Below are 15,094 nucleotides of genomic sequence, written 5' to 3'. Positions count from 1 at the left end.
CATCCCGATTGGCAAAGACCTCCAAGATCATCAAGTCCAAACTTTAACCTAGCACTTCCAAATCTACCACTGAACTGTGTCCCTAAAGACCACATCTACACGTCCTTCAAGGCTGGGGACTCATTTTCCTACCTGTCCTGGTGAGGCCTCATCTGGAATACTGTGTGCAGTTCTGGGCTCCCCAGTACAAAAAAGACAGGGATCTCTTGGAAAGAGTCCAGCAGAGGGCCACAAAGATGATGAAGGGCCTGGAGCATCTCCCCTACGAAGAAAGGCTGAGTGAACTGGGTCTATTTAGCCTTGAGAAAAGAAGACTGAGAGAGGATCTAATCCAGGTTCATAAATATCTGAGGTGTGGGGGCCATAGTGGTGAGGCCAGTCTCTTCTCAGTGGTGAGTGGAGACAGGACAAGGGGAAACGGACACAAGCTGCAGCATAGGAAGTTCCGCACGAATGCGCGCAAGAACTTCTTTACGGTGAGGGTGACGGAGCACTGGAACAGGCTGCCCAGGGGGTTGTGGAGTGTCCTTCTCTGGGGATACTCAAGTCTCGCCTGGACGCCTAGCTGTGCGACCTGGTGTAGGGAACCTGCTTTGATGGGGTGGGGTGGACTTGATGATCTGTGGAGGTTCCTTCCAACCCCTACAGTTCTGTGATTCTGTAAATGGAATAAGGCTGATATCCCAGTTAGAATGCACAAACTTCTAGGTGTGGCTGTAACAGACTAGAATCAAAGGTTGAGCCCAACTACTACATATTCTCTTTATTTGTAGCCCTGTGTTTGGCATTTCCCATGTCATCAAATTCAACATAAGCAATATTAACACACTAGGTTTTGCACCACTGAGTAAAATCTGGGACCACATGTACAATTGTTGTAATGCAGCCCTAAATGGAAAGTGGAGATTATGGCTAACTTTTCCCTCACTGTTGTGCAAATACTTCTTGTACTAAGACAACATGTGGTTGCAGACAAGTAGTGTGCACTGAGGAGGGTCTCTTTGCAGGGGCAGGCACGAATGATTATTAGGGCTGCTTTTTAAAAGCAGAATGCAGACTGCTAAATGAAGAAGTGGTTGCCTTGTATAACTGACAGTACTATAACAAATGCAGGCACTGCCTTTGTAAACATGGAGCATATTATTGATGTCAGTAATATTATAAATTCTTGTTTCCATTAGAAATCAGTAATTACCACCACAGTCTATCTTTTGTTGTTGCTGTTGTTTGTTTTGTTGTTGTTTGCTTGTTTGTTATTTGTTAGTGTGAAAATAAGCACAAGAAATGTAAGAGAATGATCTTAAAACCTGTTAACTAGCAAGAAGGAAGAAATACTTCAGGCATTTCCTTTATTTCCTCCTCCATGAAATGTATGTCACTAGAACTACTATTTTCATCATCTTCATGATACTATTGTACCTGTGGAAGGACTTTCTCCCTCGTAGCTTGAATATTAATAAGGCTTTCCAAAATAGAATAGAAAGCAGAGCCTATGCAGGATATTCTTGGACATAAAAAATGCAGATCTACCACTGGGGCAACATGACATTTTGAGAGGGGATCTGTTCTGCCCAGTGCTTCTATATAAAATCTGCAAATGACTCTAGTGGTCACTGATTCAGTTTTTTTAAACATTTGTTGTCATTGTGAAACATGTTCTTGTGGTGAAGACAATTTTGAAAATGTGCCTCTCTCTATTTTTTTTTTTTTGCAACGTGTTCCCAAACATCATGAAGTATTATCGTAAGCATAAAATAGTCTTTAATATCCATGCTCATTCACACTTAAGCTAATTTCCATTTAAGAAGCTCAGACCTTCTGCTTCTTGTCTCCCTTTCTTCCCCATGAAAAGAGTAAATTAAGAATCAAGTATTTTCCAAATCAGAAAAATGTATTAAAAACAAATATTTAGGAGGGTTTAGTTCTCTTTTTATTTCTTTCCTCTTCTTTTTGTTGTTGTTCTAACTCATCAGACTCACAAATGATCCAGCTTCACCAAAATTTGAAGTAGAGCTCCACTTTAGGATCAGTTTTCTTCACAGTTGTAAATGATCCTGATGCAGAACTGGAATGCATAATAAATGAGCTTGTGAATGACAATAGATTAGGGGGGACCTTTTGATTCCCTCCAGAGCAGTGTAGCTTTGCAGAGAGATTTTGACAAACTAAAGGTTGAGCAATCACCAACCGTACAAATTTAACATGACCAAGCATCAGATTCAGCGCCTGGGAAGGATCAGCCCTGGAGGGACAGTCGTACAGACAGTGGGATAAGAGGCTGGAGAGTAGCCACATGGAAAGGGTTGATGCCAAGCTAAAGACAAGTTAAATGTGAGTCAGCAGAGTTTCCTCATGGCCAAAAAGGCCAAAGGTACATCAGGCTGCTAGCCAGTCAACGATAGGGATTGCCTGTTCTGCGCTGCACTGCGTGGCTTCACCTCCAGCACTGTGCCACAACAGAAGAAAGCCATATAAACATTAGAAAGCACCCAAAGGAGGGCTACAGAGAAGAGTGTAGAGGGCAGGATGCAAGAGAAGCAGCTGAGGTCCCTGGGTGCGTTCAGCCCACAGCAGGGCAGGCTGAGGGGAGGCCTGATGGCGGCTGCAGCTCCTCACAGGGAGCGGAGGGGCAGCGTTGAGCTCTGCTTTGTGTGACAGCGGCATGGAGCTGTGTGAGGGGAGGGCAGATGGGGATTGGGACGGGTTGTGCACCACAGGGCAGTGGGCATGGAACAGCCTGCCCAGGGCAGCAGGCATGGCGTGACAGTGTTCAAGGAGTGTTCAGACAATGTTCTCAGACATAAGGTATGGGTTTGGGGTGGTACTGTGTGCAGCCATGACTTAGACTGGATGGGTGATTTTTGTGGGTCCCTTCCAACTCAGGATATTCTATGATTACGTCATTCTGTGAAGTTATTTCTGTTTTATTTTATTCTGTTTTCTTGATGGTTTTGTTGTTGTTGTTTGGTTGGTTTTATTACACTCAGTGAACTGGAAAAACCACAGCTTACGCAGCTGTATTTGTTTACGATTTTCTTAACACAGCTAACTTCTTCCTGTAACATGTTATTCCTTCTTACATTCCATTTTCACAGGAATACTGATCAGAAATAACTAACCTCCAAGTTGCCTAGTATCTATTCATCCACAAAGTATTGCACAGCTCCTGACAACACAGGTCTCAAATGATTTCACAAACATGTGAATAATCTTGTTTTTCTACATTTGACTGTGGTAGCACTGTGTTGTTTGCTGAGAAATACAAAGTAATTTGGAATGCCGACCCTCAAAAATATAATAATCTTACTTATATTTAGAACTGGAAGTTACGTGAGATACCTTGCCTTGTATGTCTATACTTCTGCTACCAAAGCCTCTGCGTGTAGGATTCCCTCTGAAGACTGCAACAAAATGTTACTCAGTCTGAATTATGTCTGAATTATTTAGAAATCTAAATAAAAGATTAAATTGTTTTCATACATGTATGCAAACTAGCTACAAACATGTTGATCTGGATCAGTGGTAGCTGAAAAAAAAAGTGATGTGCAAATGGCATTCACTATGATTCAGGGCTAATTAGATCATAGTTGCTTAAATTGAGACACATATTAAACTGCTCTTGGAAGACAGACAAATAGGTCTGTGTAATTCATGTAAAGGCTGTGAATAAAACTTACGTTCTTCAGTAGCTTTAAAATGTACACAATTTTAAGTGCTAATCATGAAAAATGCTCATATGGCACAAGGTAGTGCTGTGTAGAGACCAGGGAAAGCAGGTAAGCCACTGAAAGTAGCACTGTGCATTTTTGATGCCAACTAAGGGCTCAGTGGAGAGAGCTAAGAATGAAAAAGCTGGGAGCAAATTTTGAACACGACAGACTTGTAAGCTAGATACGAAAAGCATCAAGACCTACATGTCTGCTACTTCTGGATTGCACCAGTAATGAATCAAACAAGCTTTGCCACTCACACACTGCTAGTAATACATAAGTTGTAGCTGCTGGAATTTTTTGCAATTGCCAGAAAGTGTACAGTAGATAATATCAACTATGCCTTATTTTGCTGACATTGACTGTACTTGCTCCTTCAGTGTCACGTAATACCAGCCACCACGTACATCTGCATCTTTTTTCTCTAGAAGAACGTGGTCTATTCAAACAGAATAGAAAACTTCATACTACAACAGAACAAATAAACAAAAACAATAAAACCTGCCATGTTTTGCTATTCCAGACAAAAACTCAGAAAAATAATTTTGAAGCAGGTGTGTTTATTAGACACTCTTGCAAGACTACTTTGTATATAACTTTGTACTCCAATTTCACCACCTGGTTTCAGCCCACTAAAAGTAAGGCATGCCAGTGTCCTTGGACTGAACTCCTGAATCAATGAGAGTTTTGTCATGCTGGGAATGGAAACTTCCAAGGAGCTGGTTAAAATGCTACTAGTTTTACTACAGTACTCTCTTTTCTCTGAGTCACCTCTTGGATATTTCAACAGAGCCCAGTGTAACCAGAATTTCCAGCTTGGCCAGAATGGTCCTGGAATATCACAGTATCCAGCAGTATTATACTGCTGTTTTCCCCAGCTTTACATAGAAGAAACAGGATATTCCTGCTTTCACCTTAAGCCATGTCTAGGAAAATACCCTTTTGCAGTATTGCAGCAGGAAGCAGAGGCTCTGGCACAAGGTTGTGATGTGGTACAAGTCATGTGATCTATTATGAAATGATGAACAGAGCACATTCTGCATTGCATGAAATACTGCTTGGTACACTGAGTTCACAAAGCTTCTATTTGATCAGGTAATCTGACACAGCCCTATACAGATGACTTAGCACGATTCTCTTTATTCCATTTTCTATGTTTGTATATATATACACTAGAAAAACTAGAAGAACTTTCCACAAACAACGATTGTTAAAGATAATCCAGCAAAAGCAAGGAAGTTCCTTTCTAACTGACTGGAATAGTGCCTTTCAAATCCCAGGCAGGTATGAGCTACTGAACTTGTCTTCTGGCAGTGCTAGCAGACATGATCACCACTAAAATTGTTTCACTTTTTTTTTTTTTTCTTTTCTCTTTTTGGTGCGTGTGTGTGGAAAACCTCCACTAACTCTACTAAATTTCAATACAGGTAACTAAATAGTAGTTATACAAGATTGCCCCCTCAAAAACTTGAAGTAAATGCAATCAACAGCAAAATAAACACACGTAGTGTCAGGGATGCCTTGGATTTTAGCTGGATCACAGCAGTTCACCACTAGAGAAAAGTGAACAGCAGTATCACTGTTCACAGAATGCATTTGATAAATAGGAGTCATCAGGCTTCTGCAAAAATACTAACCAAGTAGTTCTTAAATACTTTGTGGACTTGCTATTTTGCAAGGTTTTTTTTTTGTTGCTGAGAGAAAATTGTAAATGTTATGTTCAAACCTACAGATACGGAAAGAGACTGCATGCCATCTTGTGGATATCACAAGAACAGCAAAAATTGTTCTGAAAAGCAGTCGTCATTAAGGAAAAAAAAAGAAAAAAAAGAAAAAAAAACACCACAAACAAACAAAAAACCAAGAACAGACAAACAAAAAAAAACAAAAAAAAACAAACAAGCGTGAAGTACAACTCCTGGCTGGTGCACACAGCACCACCCGAAATTCAAGACTTATGTCTGTCCCAACGCCCCTGAACTCCGGCAGCTCAGGGCTGTGCCCGCTGCCCTGGGCAGTCTGTTCTGTGCCCACACCGCCCTCTCGTTCACAATGCGTTCCTCATATCACGCCTGACCCCCCAGCAGCGCTCCTTGCTGCTCCCTCGTTTCCTCTCAATACTGTGCTCAATATCCAAGATGCTTCTGCTATCAAGGAACGAACGGATGTGGCAGCAGCGCTTTTCTTCTTATATGCACTACCACCCCTCGACGCTGAACAGCTGCGATTACAACAGTGAGAGTCTGTAAGTCAGCCAGAGCTCCTGACACTGAAGTAACGAGTGTCACAGACAAAACGCAACCGGCCACCGGCAGCGGCCGCGCTCCGGCTCTGACGGGAGAGCCAGCGCCCGGCTGTGGGCGAGCCCATCCGTGGGGGAGGCCGGCGCCTGGCAGAGCGTCCTTCGTCTCGAAAAAGGGGGCACTCCTCCTGCTCTCCCCTCCGCGTGGTAGTGCCCAGGACGAGGAAGAGGCGAGGGCCTGAGGCGACCGTCGGCGTCGAGCGGCTAGAAGGTGGACGCTGGTGGCGATGCGGGGTCGGTGTGCGGCCGCCATGAGGCACCTGCCGTACTTCTGCCGTGGGGAGGTGGTGAAGGGCTTCGGCAGGGGCTCCAGAGAGCTGGGCGTACCCACCGGTGAGCGGGACGGGGCCGGGCAGCGGGCGGCTGCGCTGGTGCGCGACGTGAGGCGCATCGCGCTCCTTATCTGCAGCGGCTTCGGCCGCCGTCTGACAGCTCTTTTTTTTTTTTTTTTTTTCTTACGATGGCCGTGATGATTTGCGGGGTGCTGAACAGTGCTTACAGTGCGGTGTGCGCGGAGCTGCGATGTGGCAGTTTGGTGCAAACCTGTTGGGCCAAGCTGGAGCGTAGAGATAGCTGTGAGAAACGTAAAGACGGTGATTCAGGGGTTGAAAAGCAGAGCAAACGGGTGTACCCTAAAGAGGGCCGTATGTTTCACATGGCTGCTCCCTTCTCGATCTAATTACCAGTGAAGATGTAAATGAAACGCATTTTGTTCTCTTCTAAAGAGGCACTGAAGCAGCTGTGTGGTGCCCATCGCAGTAGACAAGAGAACCTGAAGGAGCAAGCCTGAAGTATCAGGCTTGCAACAGCATCAGTTAATAGAAACACGTTATTTTTCTTTTATTTGAATCAGTGCGAGTTAATGGAATTCTGGAGGGTGGTGTTCTGGAGTGAGGGAAGTTAGTGGCTGCTTGTGAACCAAAACAGATCACTAACTGAACGTTCTTTAGCATTGGCCTGAAATCCTGTGTGAAGAGCTCTGCGCAAAGTTCAGGAGGGCAGTGGTTTGGGGTTCATTCCCTTCACTCAGGGAGGAGTTTATTTCAGATTCGTAGTTTTCAAAGAAAATCCCGTAAATCCCCAGTTGTGGGTAACCTGAAAGGCAGTGTGAAAACTCTGACAGGTGACTGAAATCACCATGTTTTCACATGTTTTATCTGCTGCAGGAAGTGTTACTAGCCCTTTGGTGCATAATTCTGATGCCACTCAGAGATTTGATTTTTCTGTTCTTTGATCATATTGAAGCAGTGATGCTTCTAATAGTGAAATGCAGACATAATGGTTAGTTTATTATTTTTCATTGTAGAAAAGGATGTGTGTTACTCTAAAATAGTATGCATAGGTGATAGGATGACTGGTATCATCACAGGACTACTTTTTACAAAGCTGTTTTCTTGTTTATACTTTGCAAATAGTATGTTGTATTGCTGTCGTCATTATACATGCACAAAGAGCATGTAGGCAGCGCTTGCCTTGTAAGTATTTGAAAATTGCATTGTTATTGACTTACACAAATGTGCACTTTTTAAAATTTTTGCAGCTAACTTTTCTGAGCAAGTAGTCGAAAGCTTTCCATCCGATATCCCTACTGGTATATACTATGGATGGGCCTCTGTTGGAAATGGAGATGTTCATAAAATGGTTTTGAGCATAGGATGGAATCCTTTCTATAAGAATATTAAGAAATCAGTGGTAAGAACTTTGCTTTGTGTGGTACTTTGACTATAGTAAATGAGCAGGACATTGACTTTGAAAAAGATAAGCAGAATTTGGTCCACAAGTGATATTTAGAAATTTTGTCTGCTGTTAGAAATGTGTTCAGTGTACATGTGTTTGTAATCTGAAACTGTAACTGGACAGTGTGCAGCTGAATATAAATAAAGTTTAAGTAGAATTTTTTTCTTCCACCACCACTTAAATTCTTCTGGAGCATGTTTGTGTTTGTTGTTTTGACAGGTAGATAAACGTAACCATTAAATTCAAAACCTGTATTAAGCTTATGAGTTATGAGAGCCCTAGAATGAGGTAGAACATGCTAACCTTTTGCCCTCCATTATTCATACAGATTAAAAATAAGAAATTTGAGGACATTTTAATTACTAGTGGTTTTGCATTAATTTTACTCTTAAATGGTGTGTGGTTCTGTGACTTAATATGCAGATTCAAGATTCAAAAGTAAATAGTAACAGAATGGAGCTTAAATCCCAAACTGTGGCATCTTTATGTCATGTTTTTGTGCTTTCCTTGAGTCTTGCAGAACTTGGTTTTAATTGCTAATACCTGGAAGCAATTTTGTTTCACGATGAATCTCTGCTTTGAAGACAACTGCCTTCACTCCTTTGATAGTCCTAACATTTAGTTCCTCTGTGAACTAGCTGAGAAGGTTTTCTTAATATCTTTGCAATCAAATTCATCACAGTTATTTGGAATGTAACAATCATATAAAATTTGGGATTTTATGCATCAAAAAATCTTACGTTTGAGATAAGGAGTGAAGTGTTTTTCCTGACTTTAACAGTCAGAATGTCCATAAGTGAACAACTTCTCTTAAATGCCTTACGAAGTGCAACTGCTGATGTTATCAAAGGCTCTATCATCTCAATCTTGTATCATACATGTTAGGCTAAGTATCTTAGTTTTTCTGATAATGCATAAGAGAGAATTTGAATTAAGTATGTTAACTGAACATCCTTGCAAGAAAGGAATTAAACTCAAAATTCACCATGACAACTGACAACTAATTTCTCTTCTAGGAAACACACATTATCAACACGTTCAAGGAAGACTTCTATGGAGAAATTCTTAGTATAGTCATTACTGGGTATATTCGATCAGAAAAAAACTTTAATTCTTTAGGTCAGTATTGCAGGTTTCTGTTAAACTAATCTTTTGTTTGTCATACTCTTTCACGTTGAAAGTTCTGTGTCATCACCTTTTGTCTTCATAATTAGCTACGTTATGTTTTAACCTTTAACATTTCAGTAAAATGTTTTTATAAGTGCATCCATTAGTTGAATTAAAAAGGTAAAACCCCTCATCTTTTCAAGTATATCAGTACTTATTTAAGTCTAATAATTGTGTTTTCAGTAATTCTGTTCTGAGTGTCATAGAATCATTGGGCTAATCTTGCTACATTTTTAAAAAGAAATAGTATTGTTAAAACTGAAGTTGTCCCAAAGATTCTGTAGACTTTTTTGCTAACGTGCCTGGAAGCAAGCAAAGGGTAATGCTGTAAGCACTGAAAAGTGCAATTCTGACATTAAAACCAAAGCATTTTAAAAACAAAGATAATGTCGCCTTCCCAACTTTGTAATAGAAATCACATTCTGTGATGTGGTGGTATGCCTTGCTTTATTCTGTATTCAGAATTCAGATGACCTTTTCAATACTGCTATTCTGCTTTTTATTTTTCAGAGACACTCATTTCGGCAATTCAGGAGGACATTGAAGAGGCAAAAAGACAACTAGATTTACCAGAGCACCTTAAACTCAAGGACAACTTCTTTCATCTACCAGAAGGGAAAAACCACTGAGCAAAAAACCTTTTTTTTTTTTTTTTTCCCCCTTGTTATAAACTATTCTTGGCCTAGTTACATATCATATATTGTTTGATACAACATAGACTTGTGTGGTTGATCTGTGTGGAATTGAGTTAATTCTCTTCACAGCAGCTCGTATGGTGCTGTGTTTTAGATTTGTGACCGAGCATCCTAATGTTTTATCTGTACCCTAACAGTGTTTGCATAGTGTCAAAGCCTTTTCTATTTCTTGCTCTGATTCAAGTGCATCCATTTGGGCTTTGCAAGAGGTCAGGAGGGGACAAAGACATGCAGATGACATGAACTAACTAAAGAGATGTTCTTTATCAGTGTCATGCTCTGCAATAAAATGGAAGGAGAGTGCGGTTCAGGTAGGTTAGCCATCTTCTCTTGGGTAGCAGCTGGGCAGTGGTCTACCCATGCAAGATGGTGAGTAATAAACATTTTTCTCTTATTATGCTTCTTTGCTTGTTAAATTATCTTGACTCATGAGTTTTCCTGCTTTTCCTTTCCTCTTTCCTTTCCCACTGGGAGTGAGCAGGACTGAGTGAGGGATGTTTATGTGCCCACCAGGGTTAACCCATAACTGCTTGTTTGTGTGTCTGTGATTGGAACTAAACGCTGAAGCCACACAATGTGATTTAAGTTTTCTTGTGTTGACTGGTCATGAAACAAGTCGTGCAGAAGGAGGAGAAAACTATTTTAGGTCCTTACAGATACAAATCTGTATCGTACTAATTGTTATAGAGATTTTAACACATGTGGAACATGACCAAAGTTAATTCTGACCTCTGCTTGCTCCGAGTGTAGACAGTTAAAACATAAATGAAGATTTTCAGTTTTTCACAGACAGAATATCATTCTAAACTGATTTCCCAGTTTTATGTCATCACATCTGACACATCAAGCAGCTTAGAATAAATGAGTCAAAAGTTGACTTGTCATGCAGGAAGCCAAAGATTGGATAACAGTATCAAGAATAATTCACTGTAGTTCTTAATTTTGATTGCAATTGTTTATTAGCCTTGATTGAAATTAAGGAAGTCTCTGTTAGTTACTGAATTACTGGAATATGAATACTTCTGCCTAGTTGACTGCACATACTACAATGTGTAATGCAAACAGCTTCCTTCTGATGAAATGTTTCTCTAAAGTTCTGGAAATTAATGATGAGGAGAAAGCTAATGTATGTCAAAGTTTTAGGATGAAAGGATAATGAACAAGTCTTAGCAATGTTTCTAAGGCAGAGAAGGTAACCAAAACAAATTTGCATTTCAGCTGCTGCTGCCTTAGATAAGAAGAAACTTTGGATTAACTATTATACTGACAGTGAAATGACTCAGTAAAATGTTGAATTTAGAACGTAAAGCACAAAAGTATCTTCATCTGCACAAAGTAGAAGCGTAATCCAGACTTTTCACTGTAGATCAGTGGAAGTCTTCAGAAATTTTTAGAATAATGTACCTTTAGTAAGTACTGAGTTTTTAATATAAAAGTTGCCTTTTCTGCGGCGTTCTCTACTCTGAAATGTTTACACAGGTAAGTGAAGGATGTACTGTCAAAATTCATTATATCTTGAGAAAAATCTGTTAAAATATAAATACAGGTGGTAGAGGACACTATATACTTGGAAGCCTGTGCTTATGAATCTACTCCCCCTGCTCTGTGACACAATTTTCTGACTTTCCTCCTACTTTCCTCCTATTTTATTTTTTTATTTCACTCTAGCAGTTTAGAGAGCTTGGACAAAAAAAAGCTTCATGAGAATTTCTTGAGGCAGTATCAGCATGCCAGGAGTTTAGTTCAACTCCTTTTATTTAAACTTCACACCATTACCATGGGATACTTTGGGAAAAGACATTGAACAAGGCAAGGAATCTTTATTGCTGCATAGAACTTTAGCAGAACTCACTGATAGGAATTGCTCATCATTCCTGTTGATGGCAAGAAAATGGAAGTACAGTTCTTGGGGGAGGAAAGAGTGATTTCTAAATAAGAACTTACTGCACTAAAGTATGTTTTGGCCTGCATTGCTAAGGTTGTTTACAGATTTAACTCTCCAAAGACACTGACAGTTTTTCTTGTCTCTTATCTGGATATTTTCAGCATGCTTTAATCTGCTTAGTAAGAAAACATTTAAAAAAAAATATTTGCATGAAATAAAAAGAAAAAAAAATACCAAAACAACAGTTTAATAGACTTTACTGGATTGCATATTGGAAATATATGGGAATTATCTTGAAAGTAGTAGCAGCTCTTTTTTTCCTCTCTAAAATAGAAAAATGATGAGGGGATATTTTCACTTTTTTTTTTTTTTTTCCTCCAGTGGAATGCATTCTTGAGTTTGTAACAATGCCAAGTTCTTATTTTATATTTTATACTTCTGGAGAAACGACGGAAGCCATGCTTGTCAATGAAGTATGTTTTAAAAGTGTTTGAAGAATAAATCTTTATTCATTGTAGCATTATGTCTAAGCTCATTGTTTTGTTTTGGTTTTTTCTTTTGCCATGAACTTCCTGTGTCAGTTGTGAAAACCATGGTGCCTTAAGCTGGTTGTCTCAGTAATGCTACTCTGTAACTGCTAGTGAATGTTACTGTACAAAAATCTGCTCATCATTGTTTTCGGAACAGCTGTGCTTGATGATAGAAAGCAGTTGCAAAGGGGAAATTTGAAAAACTTATTTTGCTCAGAGCTTTAACCTAGTGTGAAGAATATTAACAGTAAAACAATAGACTCTTTGTGTTTGTCTTCACATTAGAGAAAATGTAATTGCATTCACTTGGTTGAGTGTATCTATTTGTGCATTATTTAAAATCAGATATTTTATATAACTTTCTAAGTTCAATACATGATCCCTATTACAGTATAAATTTTATGATGTGTTCTATTTTTGTATTATGTGCAGATAACTTGAATTTGTTGTGGTACTGTACTATTAATAAGAGAATGTAATTAAAAAAATTGTAATGCTGCTTGCAGATTTTCTGATTGATTTTTACTGTGATTGTAATCTGCATATTCTTTAGCACAGAATCATAGAATCACAAGGTTGGAAACGACCTACAAGTTCATCCAGTCCAACCGTCCTCCCATCACCATTGCCACCACAAGCACTAAACCACATCATGCAGCACGTCATCCAGACGCCTCTTGAACACTGCCAGGGACGGCGACTCCACCACCTCCCTGGGCAGCCATTCCAGTGCCTGACCACTCTCTGAGAGAAAAAGTTCTTCCTTATGTCTAATCTAAACCTCCTCTGATACAACTTGCGGCCATTTCCCCATGTCCTGCTCGTTGCCTGGGAGAAGAGGCCAAATCCATTTTCACCACAACCTCCATTCAGGAAGTTGTAGAGTGCAATGAGGTCTCCCCTGAGCCTCCTCTTCTCCAAACTAAACAATCCCAGCTCCCTCAGCCGCTCCTCATAGGACCTGTGCTCCAGACCCCTCACCAGTTTCGTTGCCCTTCTCTGGACACGCTCCAGGACCTCAACATCTTTCCTGTAGTGAGGCCCAAAACTGAACACAGTACTCGAGGTGCGGCCTCACCAGTGCTGAGTACAGGGGACAGCACCTCCCTGCTCCTGCTGGCCACACTATTTCTAATGCATGCCAGGATGCTGTTGGCCCTCTTGGCCACCTGGGCACACTGTTGGCTCATGTTCAGCCGAGCATCAACCAACACCCCCAGGTCCTTCTCTTCTTCACACTCATCCAGCCACTCATCCCCCAGCCTGTAACGCTGCATGGGGTTGTTGTGGCCAAAGTGCAGGACCCGGCACTTGGCCTTGTTGAACCTCATCCCATTCACCTCAGCTCAGCAGTTCAGCCTGTCTAAATCCCTCTGAAGGGCTGCCCTACCCTCAGGCAGATCAACACTACCTCCCAGCTTGGTGTCATCTGCAGACTTACTGAGGGTGCACTCAATGCCCTCATCTAAGTCATCAGTAAAGATATTAAACAAGATGGGCCTCAGTACCAACCCCTGGGGGACACCACCTGAAACGGGTCTCCAGCTGGACTTCACTCCATTCACCACGACCCACTGGGCACAGCCCTCTAGCCAGTTCCTTTCCCATAGAAGGGTAGACCTGTCCAGGCCATGGGCAGCCAGTTTCCCCAGAAGAAGCCTGTGAGGGACCGTGTCAAAGGCTTTGCTGAAGTCTAGGAAGACTACATCAACAGCCCTTCCCTCATCTGGCAGACTGGTCACCCAGTCATAGAAGGAGATGAGGTTGGTCAAGCACGATCTGCCTTTCATGAACCCGTGCTGGCTGGGCCTGATCCCCTGGACACTGCGTACATGCTGTGCAATCTCATCCAAGATGATTTGCTCCATAACCTTCCCTGGTACTGAGGTCAGGCTGACAGGCCTGTAGTTCCCCGGATCCTCCTTATGGCCCTTCTTGAAGATGGGAGTCACATAAGCAAGCCTCCAATCCTCTGGGACCTCACCAGTTAACCAGAAATGCTGACAGATGGCTGAGAGGGGTTCAGCAATCACTCCTGCCAGCTCCCTCAGCGCCTGAGGGTGCAGCCCATCCAGTCCCATGGACTTGTGACAGTCCAGATGGAGGAGAAGCTCTCTGACTGTCTCCACCTGAATTGCTGGGGGCGATTCAGGCGATTCATATACTGAAAGGTACTGCAGAATTCTTCAGTTGTGCTGCTACTTTCAGTTTGAGGTGGCAAAACTCTTCATCTTGCTTAGAAATGTTGTAGCATAACATCTATGTTTCAGATGCTGCAGTGTTTTTTTTATAATTAAGGCACATATGAATGCCAAGTCAAGCATGAAGATCGTTCAAGTTGTTAGAGTTCAAGCAGTACAAGTATTACTGTAGTTTCAAGTACTTTTTAAAAATTAAGCTTGTGTTTTTTCATGCAATGCGCTTTTTGATTGACTGCCACCTCCCAGAGTCTATTACTCTTGTGGTAGATTAATCAGCGCGAGAAAGACAGTGTAAGAATTGTTTTGAATGCCAATGGTCTTGTTTGGATAACTGACCTTAATCTGTTTAAGTTCTGACAACCTGAAGAACTCATGCTTGGTAGCATATTAAAATGCAGCATGTTCAATATCTTCCAGCCCTGTTAAGTATTTTTATTGATGCTCTGGACGAGGGGTGAGTTTGCAGAAGGCATCAATTTGGGGGAACTATTGATCTGCCTGAGGGTGAAAAGGCTCTACAGAGGGATCTGGACAGGCTGAAATGATGGGCTGAAACTGACCAGATGAGGTTCAACAGGACCTGTGGCTTTTGTTAGGGACCCTAAGCATTGCTATAGGTTTGGGGCAGAAAGTTGCACAGAGTAAAAGGACTTAAGGGTGTTGGTCAATGCTCAGCTGAAGATGAGCTAGAAATCTGTCCATCTGGCCAAGAAGGTCATCCAGACATCATCAGACATCAGAAATGACTCAGGCAGCAGGACCAGGGAAGTGATCGTTCCCCTTTAATCAGCTCTGGTGAGGCTGCACATTGAGTTCAGTTTTGTGCTCCTTAATACAAGAAAGACTTAGAGGCCTTGAAGAGTGTCC

The 15,094-nt window shown here is 41.4% G+C and overlaps 1 protein-coding gene across 1 annotated transcript; it reads left to right on the top strand.

Moving 5' to 3' along the window:
• The first annotated feature begins 6,066 nt into the window (after nt 1-6,066).
• Nucleotides 6,067-12,013, top strand: RFK (riboflavin kinase). Its single transcript, XM_042877552.1, has 4 exons — nt 6,067-6,345; nt 7,553-7,704; nt 8,766-8,868; nt 9,427-12,013. The coding sequence occupies exons 1-4, from the start codon at nt 6,240-6,242 to the stop codon at nt 9,543-9,545; spliced, it is 480 nt and encodes a 159-aa protein (XP_042733486.1). The 5' UTR covers nt 6,067-6,239; the 3' UTR covers nt 9,546-12,013.
• The last annotated feature ends 3,081 nt before the right edge of the window (nt 12,014-15,094 follow it).

This window comes from Lagopus leucura, unplaced genomic scaffold (genome assembly GCF_019238085.1).
Source record: "Lagopus leucura isolate 7727_CA_CO unplaced genomic scaffold, USGS_WTPT01 Super-Scaffold_100018, whole genome shotgun sequence".
Classification (NCBI taxonomy): Eukaryota; Metazoa; Chordata; class Aves; order Galliformes; family Phasianidae; genus Lagopus; species Lagopus leucura.
This window is presented reverse-complemented; position numbering and strand designations above follow the sequence as displayed.